We start from the raw sequence: 18,002 nt of genomic DNA, 5'->3' as shown, positions 1-18,002 counted from the left end.
ATACCTCCTCCCACCCCACTGTCCTGCTGGTAATAGCTTATCTAAAGTGATCATCAGGTGGGCCATTTCCAGCACAAATCCAGGTTTTCTCACCCTCCACCCCCCCACACAAATTCACTCTCCTGCTGGTGATAGCCCATCCAAAGTGACAACTCTTTACACAATGTGCATGATAATAAAGTTGGGCCATTTCCTGCACAAATCCAGGTTCTCTCACTCCCTCACCCCCCTCCCAAAAACCACACACACAAACTCACTATCCTGCTGGTAATAGCTCATCCAAAGTGACCATTCTCCCTACAATGTGCATAATTAAGGTGGGCCATTTCCAGCACAAATCCAGGTTTTCTCACATCCCCCCCACCCCCATACACACACAAACTCACTCTCCTGCTGGTAATAGCTCATCCAAACTGACCACTCTCCAAGTTTAAATCCAAGTTAAACCAGAACATCTGGGGGGTGGGGGGGAGTAGGAAAAAACAAGAGGAAATAGGCTACCTTGCATACAGTGGGGTGGGAGGAGGTATTTTTTCATATTCTCTGTGTATAAATAAAGTCTGCTGCAGTTTCCACGGCATGCATCCGATGAAGTGAGCTGTAGCTCACGAAAGCTCACGCTCAAATAAATTGGTTAGTCTCTAAGGTGCCACAAGTACTACTTTTCTTTTTATAGTTTAGTTTTCATAAAAATAAACTCATCCCCATCTTTTAAATGTTCTCAGCTTGATTGAGTTTTTTAACAAGATGAAGAAATGGGAAGACATGGCAAATCTACCCTTGCAATTCAGAGAACGTACTGAGAGACTGGAGAGAAACTTCACTGTTTCTGCTGTAATTTTTAAGAAGTATGCCCCCATTTTTCAGGACATTTTCACGTATCCTCAAGATGATCAACCTCGTCAACAAAGAGGAAGAAAACAGAGGTGTGTGTTTGTTACTTTTTCTAACAGATTTTGGAGCAATGCTCATTGATAATTTCTTGGTGCTTTAGTTTTATATTTTTTAATTCAGTTTATCTCCTGGTAATTCCTGCAGTTTCATTAATAGGTCATACTTCTTTTTTCTGGGCTTCTCTTTATGGTAGTAAATTTCTATTCCATTGCCATGTTGAAAGACTGAATAGATTTTATGTGCTGTACATGAATAGATTTTACGTGTTTGGTGTAACTCCTTTTTCTGATTCTGTACTTGTCAAAATTTCATCTGCCTGAGTTTATGTTGAGCATGGCTTCCCTTGATTTCCTTTGACTGGTTAACCAAGATGGAAACATAACCATTCATTGGTGCTTCCATCTGTGCAGCTGATGCATTCTTCATGTCTATTGTGCACAGCCTTTATTTTCCCTTTCTAACACTTAGTTAATCTTTTTCTCAGTTCTTATATTTAATGCATGTTTCTGTGTGCACATTAGTACAATATTTAAAACTGACCTTATTTAAACCTTACTCCTAAGACCATTTGGGACTGTCCAAATACTGGTTTTGAGTTATGGAAGATCAAAAAATTGAATGTGCTGTAACATAGAGTTAAAACTCTTGAAACAGAACCAGTTATTAAAATGAATTAGTTGATTATAACATGGAAGTAGAAAGTTATAGTAAATCCCATATATAATTCTGTAATAAGAGTAGTAAATCTTGCGAATTGTTAGCATGGATAGTACCAAGAGAAGATCTAATATGATTCTGGAGATTAAACTGGAAAAATCACACTTAGGAGCATCCACACCAAAAAAAAATGGTTTGGAAATCTTTTAAGATGATTCCATGTATAGGCATATGGTGCCAACAGAATAAAAACTGATTAAGACTTCTTGACAAATTACATTTGATTAGACTAGCAGAATCTAAAAAAGAACTTATTAGAGAGGGAAATAGAGGAAATGGCAAAAGGAGAATGTTGAGGTTAACTGGATTCCTTGTTGATTTATTTTAAAAAGTAAATAGAATTACTTACGGGAGCATCTAACTAATTTAGTCCTTCAAAATAGAAGTACTGTCCGAAATGGAGAGGCACTAATGAGGTCTCTTGAAGTCATACAAAGATCCCTTGTAGGTGAGGCTAATAGACCTGTTGTACAAATCAACTTAGGCAACTTTTAAAAAGTGGAAGGACAAGAAAACTTGGGAAACATGGACTTTATTACTTTTGTCTCAATTTCATAGCAAAATTCTATCCTGGGGACCAGGTGTGGCACAGGACATGTCAGTTGCGGTGGTTTATTTTGAGAGAAGCAAGGACTGGTGATGTGGAGTTTAAAATATCAGTCTTTATAAAGAAAAGGTAGTTCTGACCTAATGTGGAAGTACTAGCATCCTTTCAAATCATTCAGTAATTCAGATATTAGGATTTTAGGTACCATAGCTGTAACCAGTTTAAGGGAAAAATAATAGAAGACTGATTCCACCTGGATTGGTCAAGATTTATGCCAGATCAAACAGAACATATGAAGACTTTTCAATATAAAACCTGAACGGGGGAATTGGAGACACTAGAATAAAAGAACTTTCTGAGTAGAGATTTTGTTTCAATACCAAAGCATTTTTCATTTGGGATGAGTTGGCTGATTGGGTAAAATTGTATAACAATAGCACAAGGCATTAACCAATGTGTAACCCTCAGCAGGGTTCAGACCCCTTCCTAGAAAAGGAGGGAGAGGTACCAAAAATAGTAAAATCACAATTGTCTTTTTCAAATAGCAGAGTTGGTCTTACATTTGGCATTGTTATGACTGATGACAGGAGAGGCCCTTTGAAAATATTTGGATTCTTTCAAACACTCGAGAGCTTTATAATGTCTGGAAACTCAGATCTCCAAAGACTACAGTTAGGATTATTTGAATATGGAAAGATTTATTAAATTTACCAATATCCCTCTTTTTAGAGGTCCGCTATTAGGGAGGCAAAATTATTTGGCCTAATGCAAAAATGGAGAAAAGGAATGCTTTTCTCTCCCACACTTTTTGCTTAGGATTTATAGCACAATTGCATTCTCAGCAGAAGATTCTTCGGTTGCAGGCACACAGTGGAATTGATCTCTCTCACGTGTGCGCTAGGGTTGCCAACTTTCTAATCGCACAAAACCAAACTCCCCTGTCTCGCAGGCTCCGGAAGGGAGTTTGCATGCAGGAGGGGCTCTGGGCTGGGGTAAGGGGTTGGGGTGTGGGGCCACGGCTCCCAAGAAGCAGCCGCCAGGTCTCTGCAGCCTCCTAGGTGTGTGGGTAGTCACTCAGTGAGGGTCCGCACACTGCCCTCACATGTGTATTTCCCCCCTCCCCTCCCCCCCCCCAAAAAAAATTGTGTACAGAGTAACTTGTGTTTGTCCCATTAGGGAATGACTCTAATGACAAATATTTGCAAAATCCTGATTTAGGGCTGGTCTAGAGGAGAATATTAGTGCACAGTAAGCCAGGATGTGAATTGAAAGTATACTAGTTACTCCCCTTGTGGACATTCTTACTGTGTACTAAGCGTTCTCCCGCAAGCAGTTTAGTTTCGTACAGTTCCAAAGTGCATTAAACTGATGCGCACAAAGACACTCTTAGTGCACAGTAAGAATGTCCAGAAATTAATGCATTCACTTTCTACCTTACTGTGCACTAATTTACCTATGTAGACAAGTCATTAGATTAATCTATAACAATAGCAGTTTAACATTTCCTAGTTCATCAAATGTATTGTTGAAAGGCTTGGAAAAATGTAACGGATATCTGCCAGCTAGAGAATTAAACCTGTTAGCCTGACTGATGCAGAGGTCTTAGAGAGGAGGTCTATAGGCAAAGTCTGGGTAATATCTTGATAAGAAGCCTAGCCCCTGTCTGTACTTGTTGGAAAGTGGGAGGGTGCTAGAACACTGTGTAGTGGGGGTAGACTATCTCTTTTGGTCACCTGGCTGGTAGGTGTTAACTCACATTGAAGTATGAATTAAATCGATTTTGTGTATGTACAGTTTTCAGAGTAACAGCCGTGTCAGTCTGTATTCGCAAAAAGAAAAGGAGTACTTGTGGCACCTTAGAGACTAACCAATTTATTTGAGTTACAGCTGAAGTGAGCTGTAGCTCACGAAAGCTTATGCTCAAATAAATTGGTTAGTCTCTAAGGTGCCACAAGTACTCCTTTTCTTTTTGTATGTATAGTGTTTTTGTATCTTGGAGGTGAATCCTTGCAGAGATGGAGTATTGGTGCAAGTGACTAATGTGATGTGTGGGTGTTGAGGAAAGGTAAAGAAGGTTCCCTTAACTTGCCATTTCCTTGTTATAAGGGTTTGCAGGGGTTGTATAAAAATGAAAAACATAACATTGGGAAACAGGTATTCACAAATAATAGAATACCATCTGGGTATAAAAGCAAAACAAAAAATGCTGATATGCCAGTGTTAAACAAAATAGCAGCAGCAGTACATAAACTGTTGGTTTACATGAAGGCCACATGGAAGAGCTATAGGGTAGATTTTGTCTAGTCACCAACTGAAGTAAGAGGCAAGGAACACTGAAAATACATTGCCTGATTTGTAGAACTGTGTAGAACAAATGCATGCCACAATTTTTGTGAGCACTCAATTCTAAAAATCTGGCTTTCACTAAATACACTTGATTAAATACCAGACACCTTGCATATTTCATTGTTTACAAGAATGTTCTGATGGACTTTACATACCCCACTGATTAAACACCTTGTTTGTAAGCCATCTGTACTCTGACTCTCAGAACACATTGCTAATTATTACTATCTTCAGTAATTTTGCAACACTTGTTATATGTATGAAGATAAGAATTTTTAAATCTACAGTAAAAAAAAAATATTGATGCTGCTTAATTTACAGGTAACTTTTATTGAAACAGAATAAGCCTTTTTCTGTGCTACAGACTGAAACAAGCAAATACCAATACAAGCGAATCTGTCTTTTTTTTTTAAGTGAATAAATTATTTTCACTCACAATTTTTAATTGAGTACCCTTTTATAGTTTAATTCCTTGTGAATTTACACACAAGACATTTATACCTCACTAAGGATCAGATTTATGACACCATGAAGTCTGCAATATCAGTTCTTCACACGTGATATTCTCACTTCTTCATTTGGTGGTGACAAAAACAATTTACAAGATAAGCACCCCCAGCCACAAAGTCAACCTGAAATTAAACTACAAGAACTTTGTTTTTAATAAATAAATAATATGTCACAGGTCTCAAACTTGAGTCTTCAGTCTGATTTTTTTTGCTATGTAGATTGGTAGGGGGCAAATAATCCAACAGAAAACACATACAATAAAAATTCATTGTATACAAATACATCATATAAAACCAATGCAGACTAAAATCAATTACATTATTAAAAGTCTTTATTTAGGTTTGGTCAGTACAGGTAAGATAATATTGGAGTCACAGAGCAAGATGCATAAACTGTGTGAGATTAGTAATACCCAATGAAAGTGCTGTTCAGGAGAGCAAGCACTGTGGAATCTTATCTGTATAGTTGTGCCCATCCTTAGGATTATCTGGAGAAGTCTGCTGTTCAAGTCTTGGCCCTTTTCAAGTAAACTTTACTGATGTCTGAATATTGTAGTGGCTTTGTGATTAATGTGTGCAAACAGAGACAGGGGTTCAACTTACATTTTCACAGATGAAAGTCGAGTTCACTAACCCACTGTGCCACATAGACTAATATCCACAAATGTTTGAAGGCATTTTGCTGTCCTACGTACTTGTGCTTAATTTCCCATCAAGTAATGGGCCACTTCAAGGCATGCTGTTTTGTCAGTGTGAATGCGTTGAGTTTGTTGAATATTATATTCTTACGATATTTTTTTTTCCAAAAGACGACAGCCTTGCACAGTCTCTGAAGTTTTCCAGTTTTGTTGGGTGCTGTTTGTTCATGCAAAAGGTAAGAGATGGACATTTGCTTTAAACTTTCTTTGTTAGTCTCCAGTATAGCTTATGTATGAATAAAAAGGAGTGATCCTCGTACATCAGATAAGCATCAAAAAGTTCAGCATATCTTAACCCATTGAATTTCCACAGAGATGCCATTCCACAACAGACCCCATGACCCTCTTTTTCCCTGCCTTTACTTCTCCAGTTCTACCTTTCCACGCATTTTTAAGATTAATGATGAGACCACTTAGTCTTGTAACTTTTGTGTTGGCTGCATTTTCAGCTTTCCCAGCAGTTTCTCTCTCTAAAAGGGGGAAGCCTCTTGAAACTTTTATGGATCCATATTCAGATGTTCATGATGTGGATTTTCATGTCCATTGGTGACTAAGATAAGACCAAACCTGGGGTTGTCTCCTTGCTGTACCCATTTCTCTCCTTTAGCAGTTGCCTTTTCCTAATCTGCTCCAATTCTGATTTATCAGGGAACTGAACTCCTCATTTAATAATTACCTTCACTGGGTACCTGCCATGTTGCAAGAAAATGAATTTTATAATCTAACCTACCCCACTGTGCCAGGGTTGCTGAGAACAAAAAACACATAGCCCACACACCTCTCTCCAGGGCAGTCTGGCAGTGAGAGGGGAAAAAATTCTTTCCTAGCACCAAAAAGGTAACTAGCTTAATGCCCACAAGTCCCCAAAACCTGGTTTTGCTCCCACACCTCCAATTTGGATTAGAATTTCTTCCCAGTGCAGAATAGTGCCCCGAGGCAGGGTGAAGGGCTTATAAAACCTTCCCTTGGGTGCAATGGAGAACAACAGGCTTATGCTGGTTACTCTCGTATCCAGCCAGTCTGCCACAAACCTCATTCCTCAAGTCCACCAGAAGTCTGAGTTTCCAGAAAGATGGGAGGAAACAGGGAAAGGGGGGCAATCCTTAAAGAGACAGAGTTTTCTTTTTCTTCTGCTGGCCAGACAAAGCTTTGCCACCCTTGAAACTGCTGAGGAATGAGGGGAGTAGGTGTTTTGTCATTTGCTTCTGCTGGATTTATAATTAATATTTTTGACTAGCTGTGGATTTTTGAGGTGGTGCTTTCAGTGGTGAGCAACTTCTGATTCACAGCTTAACTTTTCTGCCTAGAATAGAAGAGATCAGTGTGGATAAAAATTGACTTTTAAAAAAAAAAAAAATTAAAAATTGGATTGTTTTAGTTTAAATTAAAATAAATAATCCTTTTTAAAATTTAATTTGATATTATGACAACCTGTGTTAATGCCCATACTTACTATAATCTGTTAATATTTAAATACAAAACATTAACATTTGAGGAGGGCTCACTCACACAAGATGAGTAAAGGGAGCTGCTTTTAAAATATATGTAAAATCAGAGGGGTAATGTCTCTGAATTTGGGGTCAACCCAAGCTTCGTATTGCATTGTCGTATTGCATTAAATATATAGGTATATTTCATTCTTTACAATAGAAGAAATAGTTATTTACATTTTTCTGAATGTCAGTACTTTCCATTTCTGTTGTGCAGAAATGATTTTGCCTTCATTGTTTTTGGTTTCAGTTTAGCTAGTAAGTGCAGAGATGGACTAATTCATTCAAACTTGAGTAACTTTTCTTATGTATTCAACACAATTTAAGGTAGTTATGTGTAATGGCTTAAATAAATGTATAGATACAGTGTATGCTCTTGGTTAGCAAAAAGCACCAAATTTAGTATAAGGCTGTAGTCCGTTTCAAATCAGCATGTTTTATGGTTAAGCTAACATATGAGATTGTACCTTTTTAAATCAAGGTTTAGTTTAAGGTAACTTAGACAGCCCTGGGTGTGTAAATTACAGCTGCCTCCCCAGTCTTTGAAATCATAATAAAATTATTGATTTAAATCACTTTGATTTAAATTAATCTGGCCTGGCATAGGTGTCATATAACCTAGAGCATCTTACAAAGAGAGGGAACATTTTATAATATTTGTAAGCCTAAAACACAGAATTAGTAGTGATATAAAAGTGGGGCAACAAAGATTATTAGATTAAATTGATCTTCAGGGTCATTAAAGGCATTTTTTTGCTTTGAAAGTTGCCTATTTTGTTTTGAGGGTTGACCGTTATCCTTATCGTGGCAACCACACATTGATGACAAGTTGGGGCTTGTCTGTGCAACAAGCTTCCCAGGCTGAAGATCAGTGTGTGCAGCTTCCTTTTCCAGTGCAAAAAATACAGCAGATTTGCTTGTTTAAAGCTTTTTTTGTCTGGAGCAAAGTAGGTCAGTGACTGGTTTTATTTGCTTTGTAAGATTAGTACTAAAATATTGTAATCTAGTATTATTGCTGTTTGTGTTGCTCTTTATCTTGGTTGTCAGAGAATCACTCTTTAAACTCTCTCTCTTGATTTCTTTTCATTTAAAATGGAAATAGAGCATTGAGCAGAATGTAACTTGTTTTTGCTATTTGAATTGGGAAGGGGAAAATAGTAGATCATTCTTTGAAATGCTGTGGACTGGGGAAATATAGTTTGGAATAATCTTTTGGTGCCCTTAAAATGAGATTTATTCTTGTCTGTGATGCTGTCAATGATTATTGTTTTACTAAATTTAGGCTTTCATTTTACTGTTGTGACACAGCACCTACTTAATTAATAAAAAGTAAACACAGTATCATTTCTAGAGCTTGCCTTGTTCTAACGTTTGTTTAATAGCTTGCAAATAGATCTGTAAATAAAAAGTATAAAACTTAAAAGAACATTCAGGATACACAGAATTGGAAGAGTTTGATCTAATTTATTTTAACTAGCTTCATGATTTTTATATCAAAGGAAATATGTATTCTAATTTACATGTATTTGCCTTTATATATCTTTATCTTCCATAATAAAAACTGTAGATTGTGTAACTTTGAGCATCAGTGACTGGCAGGGAAGACAGTTAATGAATAGCTTGCAGGGGTTCCCAAACTTGGTTCCTGGTTTGTTCAGGGTAAGCCCCTGCGGGCTGCAAGACACTTTGTGTACCTGAGCATCCGCAGTTATGGGCGCTCGCAGCTCCCAGTGGCTGGGGTTTGCCATTCCCAGCCAATGGGAGCTGCGGGAAGCAGTGGCCTAGCCCGCACCAATAAAACTGATAAAATTCATAAAACAACTGACTGCCTTGTACACGAAGAGCTAACCATTTTAAACATCCACATTTGTAAATAGCTTCCTCCCTAGAGAAATACTACTTTTAAAAGGAAACTAGAGATCTAGGATATCTATTGCCTTTCTTATTTGCCTTAGCAATAGAAAATAACCAGTACCTGAAAAAATTATCATTAAAGAAAATATTGCAGAACCCAAAATTGAAACTCCAGAACGAAAGTCATTTCCTATGCAGATGACACTGTAGTAACATACGTAAGCCTTTTCTTCAGTATCTGTTGCTCTGTGAATTAGCTCACTTTGGTCAGCTCTTGGATTATAAAGTACATTTTTTATTAGTTATTGTCAATACTGATTAACCAAGAAACATATAGAGAAGTTAAAAATGTCATGTCATTTCTGACGTACCTAAGCGTAGAGAATGTAAGTACCTATTTGTGTGTACATATAACTGATACAATAGATTCACTTTATAAGGCTAACCTGTCCTCGTCTTCTGCAAAACTTCTCGAACAAAGCCAGAATGAAATAAAATGTCTAAGAAGGTTTACTGTATGTATATATATAAAATTACGCTCTCATAATGCTACTGGATTCTGGAGGGTCTTTATAAGCCTTCAAGTTTTTTTAAGATTTTACAGTTACTATAAGAAGAGGGGAAGATATTGTGCTTCTAAACTTGAAGCAGTATTATCAGGCAGGTAACATAAGGATTTTCAAGTTGGAAGAAAGGAAACTAGAATTCCCCCTGGATTCAGGCAAGGAGAATATTCAATTTAAATATTGTGCTTTTCCGTAAACTGAGAGTAAGGGAATAACTTCCCTTAATTAGGACATGATGGAAAAGGTCTCTTTTTTTAAAATAAAAAAAAAAGGGTGGTGACAGAATGTAACTAAGGTAACTCCATTCACTCTGATTACTAACTTACAGAGTGAAATTTTGTGCATTTTTAGAAGTGCAGCATGGTACTTGAACCCTGGCTGGGGGAGAGAATTAAAGGGGCTTTACACAACTTTTGCACCCTCCCAATCATGGGCTGTTCCAGGAGTTGGAGAGACCCCTGATATAACTTAGACAGCCCTGGGCATGTAAATTACTGCTGCCTCCCCAGTCTGCCCTATGGGCCTCAGGGCTGCCCAGAAACTATGCAACCTTGGCCACACTCCTTACAGGACAGGATTTCAGAAGGGGTCCTGGCTGTTTCCACCATATCTGCATCAAGAGAATCCTCGACTGGCTGATTTGTGAACTTTAAGGTCCCCTTTATGCCACTCTGGCCCTCTTATGCTATATGAAGGAGCGTGAATGATGAGGATCTCCACCACAAGAGCTTAAATAATTTGGAAAGCAATTAAAAGTGTAAAAGCATAAAATATTACAGTAACCTCTTGAGAATGGGGAATTTATTACCCTGAAGTATATAAGAAACACCAAGAGGCTGAAATTTATAGTTATATTTACAGTTTTATTATACCACCTTAAATACTATAATTAAAAACCTTCCTGTTTTAGCCTATTTTATTTCTGCACACTCAGTGAAAAGAGTTAGAGGTAGAATATAAATTTTAGAAATTACATAATATTAACAAGATAGAAACTTCTCCTCCCACTTACAGCCTGATTTCAAAAGAAGAGGAAGAAAGGAATGAGAGAAGAATGAACCCCAGGAATAATGCCATTACCTGCAACTTGATGGAATTTTAATAAATATTGTTAAGTATATTCTGTCATACTCCCTGCAAGACGTGCTGGACTTAGAACATACAGTTTGGTGTTTCCCAAAATACAGAATTATTAATAAAAAATTGTCTCCAAAAATCATTGGAATGACAATTGGAGTATTAACTTTTTTGTAATTTTAGGAATAGATAATAGCAAAATAGTGAATGCAGAACCACACAAACCTTTACAAATGTTATTTCTATTCAGGAAACATACTATAAGAGCTTGGCAGTCAGAGCCTTCTTCCACTTATAGGCTCCAAGGCAGCAAAACACTTAGTCACATGCTTAACTTTAAGCACATGAGTAATTCCATTCCTGTTCAGCAAAGCACTTAAGCATGTGCATAAGACCCAGTATATTCAGTGAGACTCATTTGCTTTATTAAATTGGGGCCATAACAACTGCTTATGCAGTATACCATGTTCAGTGGAAATAGAGCGTTAGACTTACTCTTTTCCAAACAAAGTGAAGATCTTCCAGGCTGAATAATTGTAGTTCAGGTTGTCCATCTGTGCATTTTTGTCTCTCCTCTCCTCCAAGGAAAAGCTGGAAGGTGTGAAAAGGAAGGGGTACTCGAGTTTGTTTAATATTTTGAAGAGTACAGAACTTGTGAATGTCAAGTGTTACTGGAGTAGAGTAGCAAATTCTATAATTGATTGTTTCTTAATGTGTGATGCAAATGTTGGGGTATTATATGGGAAATGTATGTTATTTTAGAGGTTGTACTATGTAGTTCAAAGTTTTGTTTTAAATCTTGTATGACAAATGCAGAACTAGGGCATCATGACATTATAAAATAATACCACTAGAGAGAGATTCAACTAGAAGTGAAAATGATTCTGGAAACCAAGAGCATGAAATAATACTTAGGACCTTTCAATCAAGGATTTTGACTTTTTAAACTACTGTTATAGAGACACCATCAATTTTAAAAATCACACTTCTGATTATCTACTATTGATACTAATACTACTGTAACTGGAAGATTAGCAAATATTATTTCTGTTATTTTTTAGTTTACTTTGTGTTTGACAGCACTTGGTATATTTGTTTGACTGTTTCCATTTTTAGATACAAGTTGGGGGAGATATGTTTTATTGGACCACCTTGTCTCTAATACCCTGAGACTGACATGGCTACAACAATGTTTCCATTTACAGTTAGTTTCCTATGTTTTGTGCATCTTTCACATAGCAAGAGAGGAGAGAGAAACATTGCAATCATTTTCCTAGTATCTAATTTAAAAAAAATCAGAAAAAAGTTGCATTACTGCTGAAACTACTTTTAAATCGGTGTTTTAAATTGATTAGATCTCAAGTTGGCTGTGTTCCTATAAGCATCTCAAAACAATTCTGTGTGGGCAAGTACTTACTTCAGTTTTGCAGGAGGGGAAACAAACTTGGAGAGCCTTATCCATTGGCAGTCTATGACAGATCAAGCTGTATAACACAAGTCTTGACATCTAGTCCCATGCTTTAGCATAAGAACGTAAGAATGGCCGTACTGGATGAGACCAATTGTCCATCTATCCCTGTATGCGGTCTTCCTGAAGTGGCCAATGCCAGATGATTCAGAGGAAATTAATATAACAGCGCAATTATTAGGTGATCCATCCAGTTATTCAATTAAAGCATCTGGTGGGGAGAGGCTTAGGGACACCTAGAGGATGGGATTGCATCCCTGACCATCTTGGCTAATAGCCGTTGAGGAACCTTTTCTCCATGAACTTAGCTATTTATTTTTTGAACCTAGTTATATTTTTGGCTTTAACAACATCCCCTGGCAACAAGTTCCACAGGTCACTGTGCATTGTTTGAAGAAGTACTGTCTTATGTTTGTTTTAACCCTGCTCCCTCTTAATTTTATTTCTTGCGTTATGTGAAAGGGTAAATAACACTTCCTTATTTCCTTTCTCCACACCATTTACAATACTATAGATCAGGCCCTACCAAATTGAAAATGAAAATCGTGTCACAGACCATGAAATTTGGTCTCCCCCTCTCTGCCTTGCAGCAGAGTGGTAGGTTAGGGGCTTCTGCTCAGCGGGGAGGGAGGTTCAGCCCTGTGGGGCAAGCCTGCCAGGGCTTGTGGCTTCAGCAGGAATGGGGCTGAAGCTCCAACTTCTGGCAGATATGTCTCAGCTCTCAAACGTCTGGAAATTGTTGTCTGTGGCTCAGATGGTCAGTAAATTTGGCCAGCCTGCTCTATAATTAGGGCCCTGTGAAATCTCCCCTGTGAAATCTGTATAGTATAGGGTAAAAAGCACACAAAAGACCAGATTTCACAGGGGAGAACAGTGTTTCTCAAAATGGGAGTCCTGACCCCAGAAGAGAGTTGCAGGGGGCTCGCAAGATTATTTTAGGGGGGTTGCAGTATTGCCACCCTTACTTCTGCGCTGCCTTCAGAGCTGGGCGGCCAGCTCTAAAGGCAGTGCCCCACCAGCAGCAGCAGAGAAGTAAGGGTGGTAATACCATACCAGGCCAGCCTTACTTCTAAGCTGCTGCTGGCTGCAGCTCTGCCTTCAGAGCTGGGCTCCCAGCTAGTAGCCACCGCTCTTCAGCTTCCCAGCTCTGAAGGCAGCGTTGCCACCAGGAGCAGCTCAGAAGTAAGGATAGTAGTACCGCAACACCCCCTTGCCCTCTAATAACCTTGCGATCCCCCCACAACTCCTTTTTGGGTCAGAACCCCTACAATTACAATACTGTGACATTTTAGATTTAAATAGCTGAAATCATGACATTTACAATTTTTTAAATCATATGACCGTGAAATTGACCAACATGGATGGAGAATTTGGTAGGGCCCTAATTATAGAGCAGGCTGGCCAAATTTACTGACCATCTGAGCCACAGACAACAATTTCCAGACGTTTGAGAGCTGAGACATATCTGCCAGAAGTTGGAGCTTCAGCCCCATTCCTGCTGAAGCCACAAGCCCTGGCAGGCTTGCCCCACAGGGCTGAACCTCCCTCCCCACTGAGCAGAAGCCCCTAACCTACCACTCTGCTGCAAGGCAGAGGTCCTGAGCTCTTCCCTGCAGTCTGGTAGGGGGAGAATGTGGGAGGTCTCTCTGGGACACACTTAAACTGTAAAAGAGCTGCATGTGGCTCACAACCCATGGTTTCGCCAGCCCTGTTATAGACCTCTATCATATCCCCCGTTAGTCACTTCTTTTCCAAGATGAATAGTCCCAGTCTTTTTAATCTCTCCTTTCTATCCCCCTAATCATGTTTGTTGCCCTTCTCTGTGCCTTTTCCAATTCCAATGTATTTTTGAGAGGGGGCGACGAGAACTGCATGCAGTTTTTGAGATGTGGACATACAATAACTTTATACAGTGGCATTATGATACTTATTATCTATCCCTTTCCTAATGGTCCCTAACATTTAGATTTTTTTGACTGCTGTGGCACATTGAGCAAATATTTTCAGAGAACTATCCATAATGATGCCAAGATCTCTTTCATGAGTGGTAACCGCTAATTTAGATCCCATCATATTGTATGTATCGTTTTCCAATGTGCATAATTTTTTATTTATGAACATTGAATCTTATCTGCCATTTTGTTGCTCAATTATTCAGTTTAGTAAGATCCCTTTGTAACTCTTCACAGTCTGCTTCGGACTTAACTATCTTGAGTAGTTTTGTATCACCTACAAACTTTGCCACCTCACTGCTTACCCTTTTTTCCAGATTATTTGTGAATATGTTGAATAGCTCTGCTGCCAGTACAGATCTCTGGGGGACCCCACTATTTACCTCTCTCCACTGTGAAAACTGACCATTTATTCCTACCCTATGTGCCCTGTCTTTGAACCAGTTACTGATCCATGAGAGGACCTTCCTTCTTATCCTGTGACTGCTTACTTTGCTTAAGAGCCTTTTGTGAGGGACCTTGGCAAAAGGATTTCTGAAAGTCCAAGTACACTATAGACACTGGATCACCCATGTCCATATGTGTGTTGACACCCCTCCTCCCAAAGAACTCTAGTAGATACGGGGGAAATGAGTCCCCTTTACAAAATCCATGTGGACTCTTCCCCTACCCCAACAAATCATGCTCATCTATGGGTCTGGTAATTCAGACGTCTAAGATTGATTGGAAGCAGAGCTGACTTTTCAGGGCATGAACTTGCACTCCTAACTACCAGCCACTCTCCCCATAACAGCAACCCTGATTCTTGCCTACCTCACATTTTTTCTTCCTAACTGTGCCCTAGCATTCAATCCCATCCTTCCTTAAATGTAGAGCTTCAGCAGTGATCCTAGATGCATCATATTCTTCATTTTCCCAGATGGTATATTGTAGCATCACATTCTTTTCCGTTCCTCCCCTGGGTGTGAAGATAGTTGTAGCAGATCCTATTTTCCCTTTCTTCGTCAGCCCACCTTGTTTTTCCCCCAGTCACACCAAATCAGTAGACCGGGGATCTCAAACTGTGGGTCGGGACTGTTTTAATGGGATCGCCAGGGCTTTCTTAGACTTGCTGGGGCCAAAGCCTGAGCCCTACCACCTGGGACCGAAGACCAAGCCCTGGGTGGCAGGGCTCAGATTACAGGCTCCCTTCCTGAGGCTGAAGCCTTTGGGCTTAGGCTTTGCTCCCTCCCGCCAGGGGCCGTGGCACTCGGGCTTTGGGTCCCCCCGCCCAGGGTGGCGTGACTTGGGTGGGCTCAGGCTTCAGTCTCTGCTCCTGGGATCATGTCGTAATTTTTGTTGTCAAAAGGGAGTCATAGTGCAATGAAGTTTGAGAACCCCTGCACTAGACCATCCAAGTGAGGGTGGGAGAAGAGGGCAGGGGGAGCACATGCAGTGAGGGAACTTTTCTAAATTACTGTAGAAGAATGGAGTAATGCTCCCCAGAAGTACCTAGGGTTGTGAGGTACCTCACCACTACCTGCCCTTAGCATAAAGCAGCCTTATCTGTGCCTGCTGTGGGTCAGCTCCTTGAAACCAACAGCCTCCATACTGACTTCCAAGTCTCCACAAACCTCGCTCCCTCTGTACAGGCTACAGCTAGGTAAACATGAACCCCCTAGTCCTCAGAGACTAACACATTTATTTGGGCATAAACTTTTGTGGGCTAAAGCCCACTTAATCAGATGCATATAGTGCATGCATCTGATGAGGTGGGCTTTAGCCCACGAAAGCTTATGCTCAGATAAATTTGTTAGTCTCTAAGGTGCCACAAGTACTCCTCGTTCTTTCTGCCGTTACAGACTAACACGGCTACCTCTCTGAAACCTGGTCCTCAAGAGTATTCCCTGTAGTGGCCACTGCTTAACCACTCTATGCTCTGAGAAATACCAAGTAAGCTGTCTCCAGAGCGACAGTATACATGCAGCTTTGCTTGTGCAACTCAAGACCATTCGAACATTACAGCGCTGAAATTTATCGCAAAAACAATCAGAAGTTTATTAATAAAGATTAAGATTTAAGAGATACAGAGAGAAGATGAGTGAAAACAGAACTAGTTACACATATGAAACAGAACGTAAAATGCAATCCTACGTTTATTAATCGTTCTTTCCTATATTATAGATTTTCTTTCAAGGATTCATTCTTTGATAGAGCTGCTGGTTTTCAGTTAAAACCAGGATCCAAATTTTCATGAATATCCTACACCCTACAAGGGGTTTCCTCAGTAAATGAATACTAAAATGGCTTTTTTGCTTGTTCTTATATCCCCCAAAACTCCCTGTTTTGATCCTAGAGTCAGGGTAATCCCCTGTTGTTTCAGGTACGCTGGCTCCAAGTTGTCTTCAGATTCTGTTCACTTTAAATACAAATGTGTAACTGCCATTACGTTTGGCTTGCAGTGCTTACTGTATGTATGAACCTGGGCACACGTGAATGCACATTCTTTAGTCAGGCAAAACCAGTTTTTCACCTCTGCTGGGGAGTAACACCTTGATAAATACTATAGAACATATTTGAGGTATACAGACGTAACTTTTCAAATATAGTCAGTACCTACATTTCACAATATTAATGATCCTGACTTTCATTTAAGATATCACACAATATTCTTTATAGATAAAGACTATGACTGCAAAGTGTTCAGTGTAGTGAATTTGTCAGGCCTGATTGGAGTTTCTGTTATAGAAAAGTGAACCTGTTGCCAATTGGCGTGGAGGTGTTGTTAGTGTAATAGGTGGGGCAGACAGCAGATTTCAGGCTACCTATTAGAGTTTATGATGGTTCTGTACTCTGACAGACCCAGAGAGCTGGGAAACCTCAAGAACGTAGGGGAGTCAGCCAGAATCATAGTGCTCCAAACCTGAGGTTGGAAGGGTGTTTTACAGAGAGAAGTGGGAAAGCAACATAGTTGGCTCTTCTTTTCCCTACTGCCCTGCCAACAACCCCTCTTCTGAAAATTTTGGAGGTCTTAAACTGCTTCTACCATCAAAAGTGCTGTTCTTCCTGAAAATGTGGTGATGAAATGATTATCTTTTAATAAACATGGAATCTAGTGTGGAGAAGAGAACTTAATGTAGAATTTCAATAGACTGCTAATGTAGTAGTGAGCTAATACAAGGAAATACGTCTTAAAAAAAGACTTTGAATTATATGTACACATTGATGTGTTCTAAATTAACTTGTCATGATGTGGATAACTCAGTGAAGACTTCTACTCAGTGCACAGCTCTTTTCTCTTCTATGTATGTTATATCACCACACACTGAAACATCTCAGAGCATAACAGCAATCAAAAAAGTAAATGCAATTAGTCTGTATTTAAGTTATAGAGAGCAATACTGAAAATATTATAATAGCATTATATAAGTTTCGTAGTATGTTCTCATTTGGAATACTGTGTTCAATTCTGGTCATCACACCTCAAAAAAGATTCTGCAGAAAAAGAGTATTGCAGAGAAGGCCAACAAATCTGATTGGAGTCATGGATAGGCTTCCATTTGATGAAATTGGAGGTTATTATTATTAGGACTCTTCAATAAATAAAGGGATAAATAAAAAACTACATAAATATATATAAAATAAGGAAAGCCTCTTCCCCACTGTGCATTGTCTGTCTCTTCTGATACATTCCCTGCGTTCCCATGCTGGGTAGAGAGGGGTTCTGGTGCAGGAGGTGGCAGAGCCAGGCAGTGGAGCTGGTATAGGCAGCGGTAAAGCCACATTTGTCAGCTTTGTACTAGCAGAGATTCCTCCTGCTTGGGCGAATTCACTAGGGATGTTCTCTGACCACTTTACGTGCCTTCTGCTCTGCTTCACTGCCACAAAGTGAACTTGGCAGACTG

At 39.3% G+C, this 18,002-nt stretch overlaps 1 protein-coding gene across 1 annotated transcript in view; it reads left to right on the top strand.

The window, feature by feature from the left end:
• The window catches only part of RBL2 (RB transcriptional corepressor like 2), a 54,152-nt gene that overhangs the window by 9,235 nt on the left and 26,915 nt on the right, over nucleotides 1-18,002 (top strand). The window contains exons 3-4 of the mRNA XM_084644763.1: nucleotides 726-926; nucleotides 5,823-5,887. Coding sequence (XP_084500889.1) covers nucleotides 726-926; nucleotides 5,823-5,887 — 266 coding nt within the window. The remainder of the gene's footprint in view (nucleotides 1-725; nucleotides 927-5,822; nucleotides 5,888-18,002) is intronic.

Source organism: Lepidochelys olivacea (assembly GCF_965140295.1).
Source record: "Lepidochelys olivacea isolate rLepOli2 genome assembly, chromosome: 12".
Taxonomy (NCBI): Eukaryota; Metazoa; Chordata; order Testudines; family Cheloniidae; genus Lepidochelys; species Lepidochelys olivacea.
This window is presented reverse-complemented; position numbering and strand designations above follow the sequence as displayed.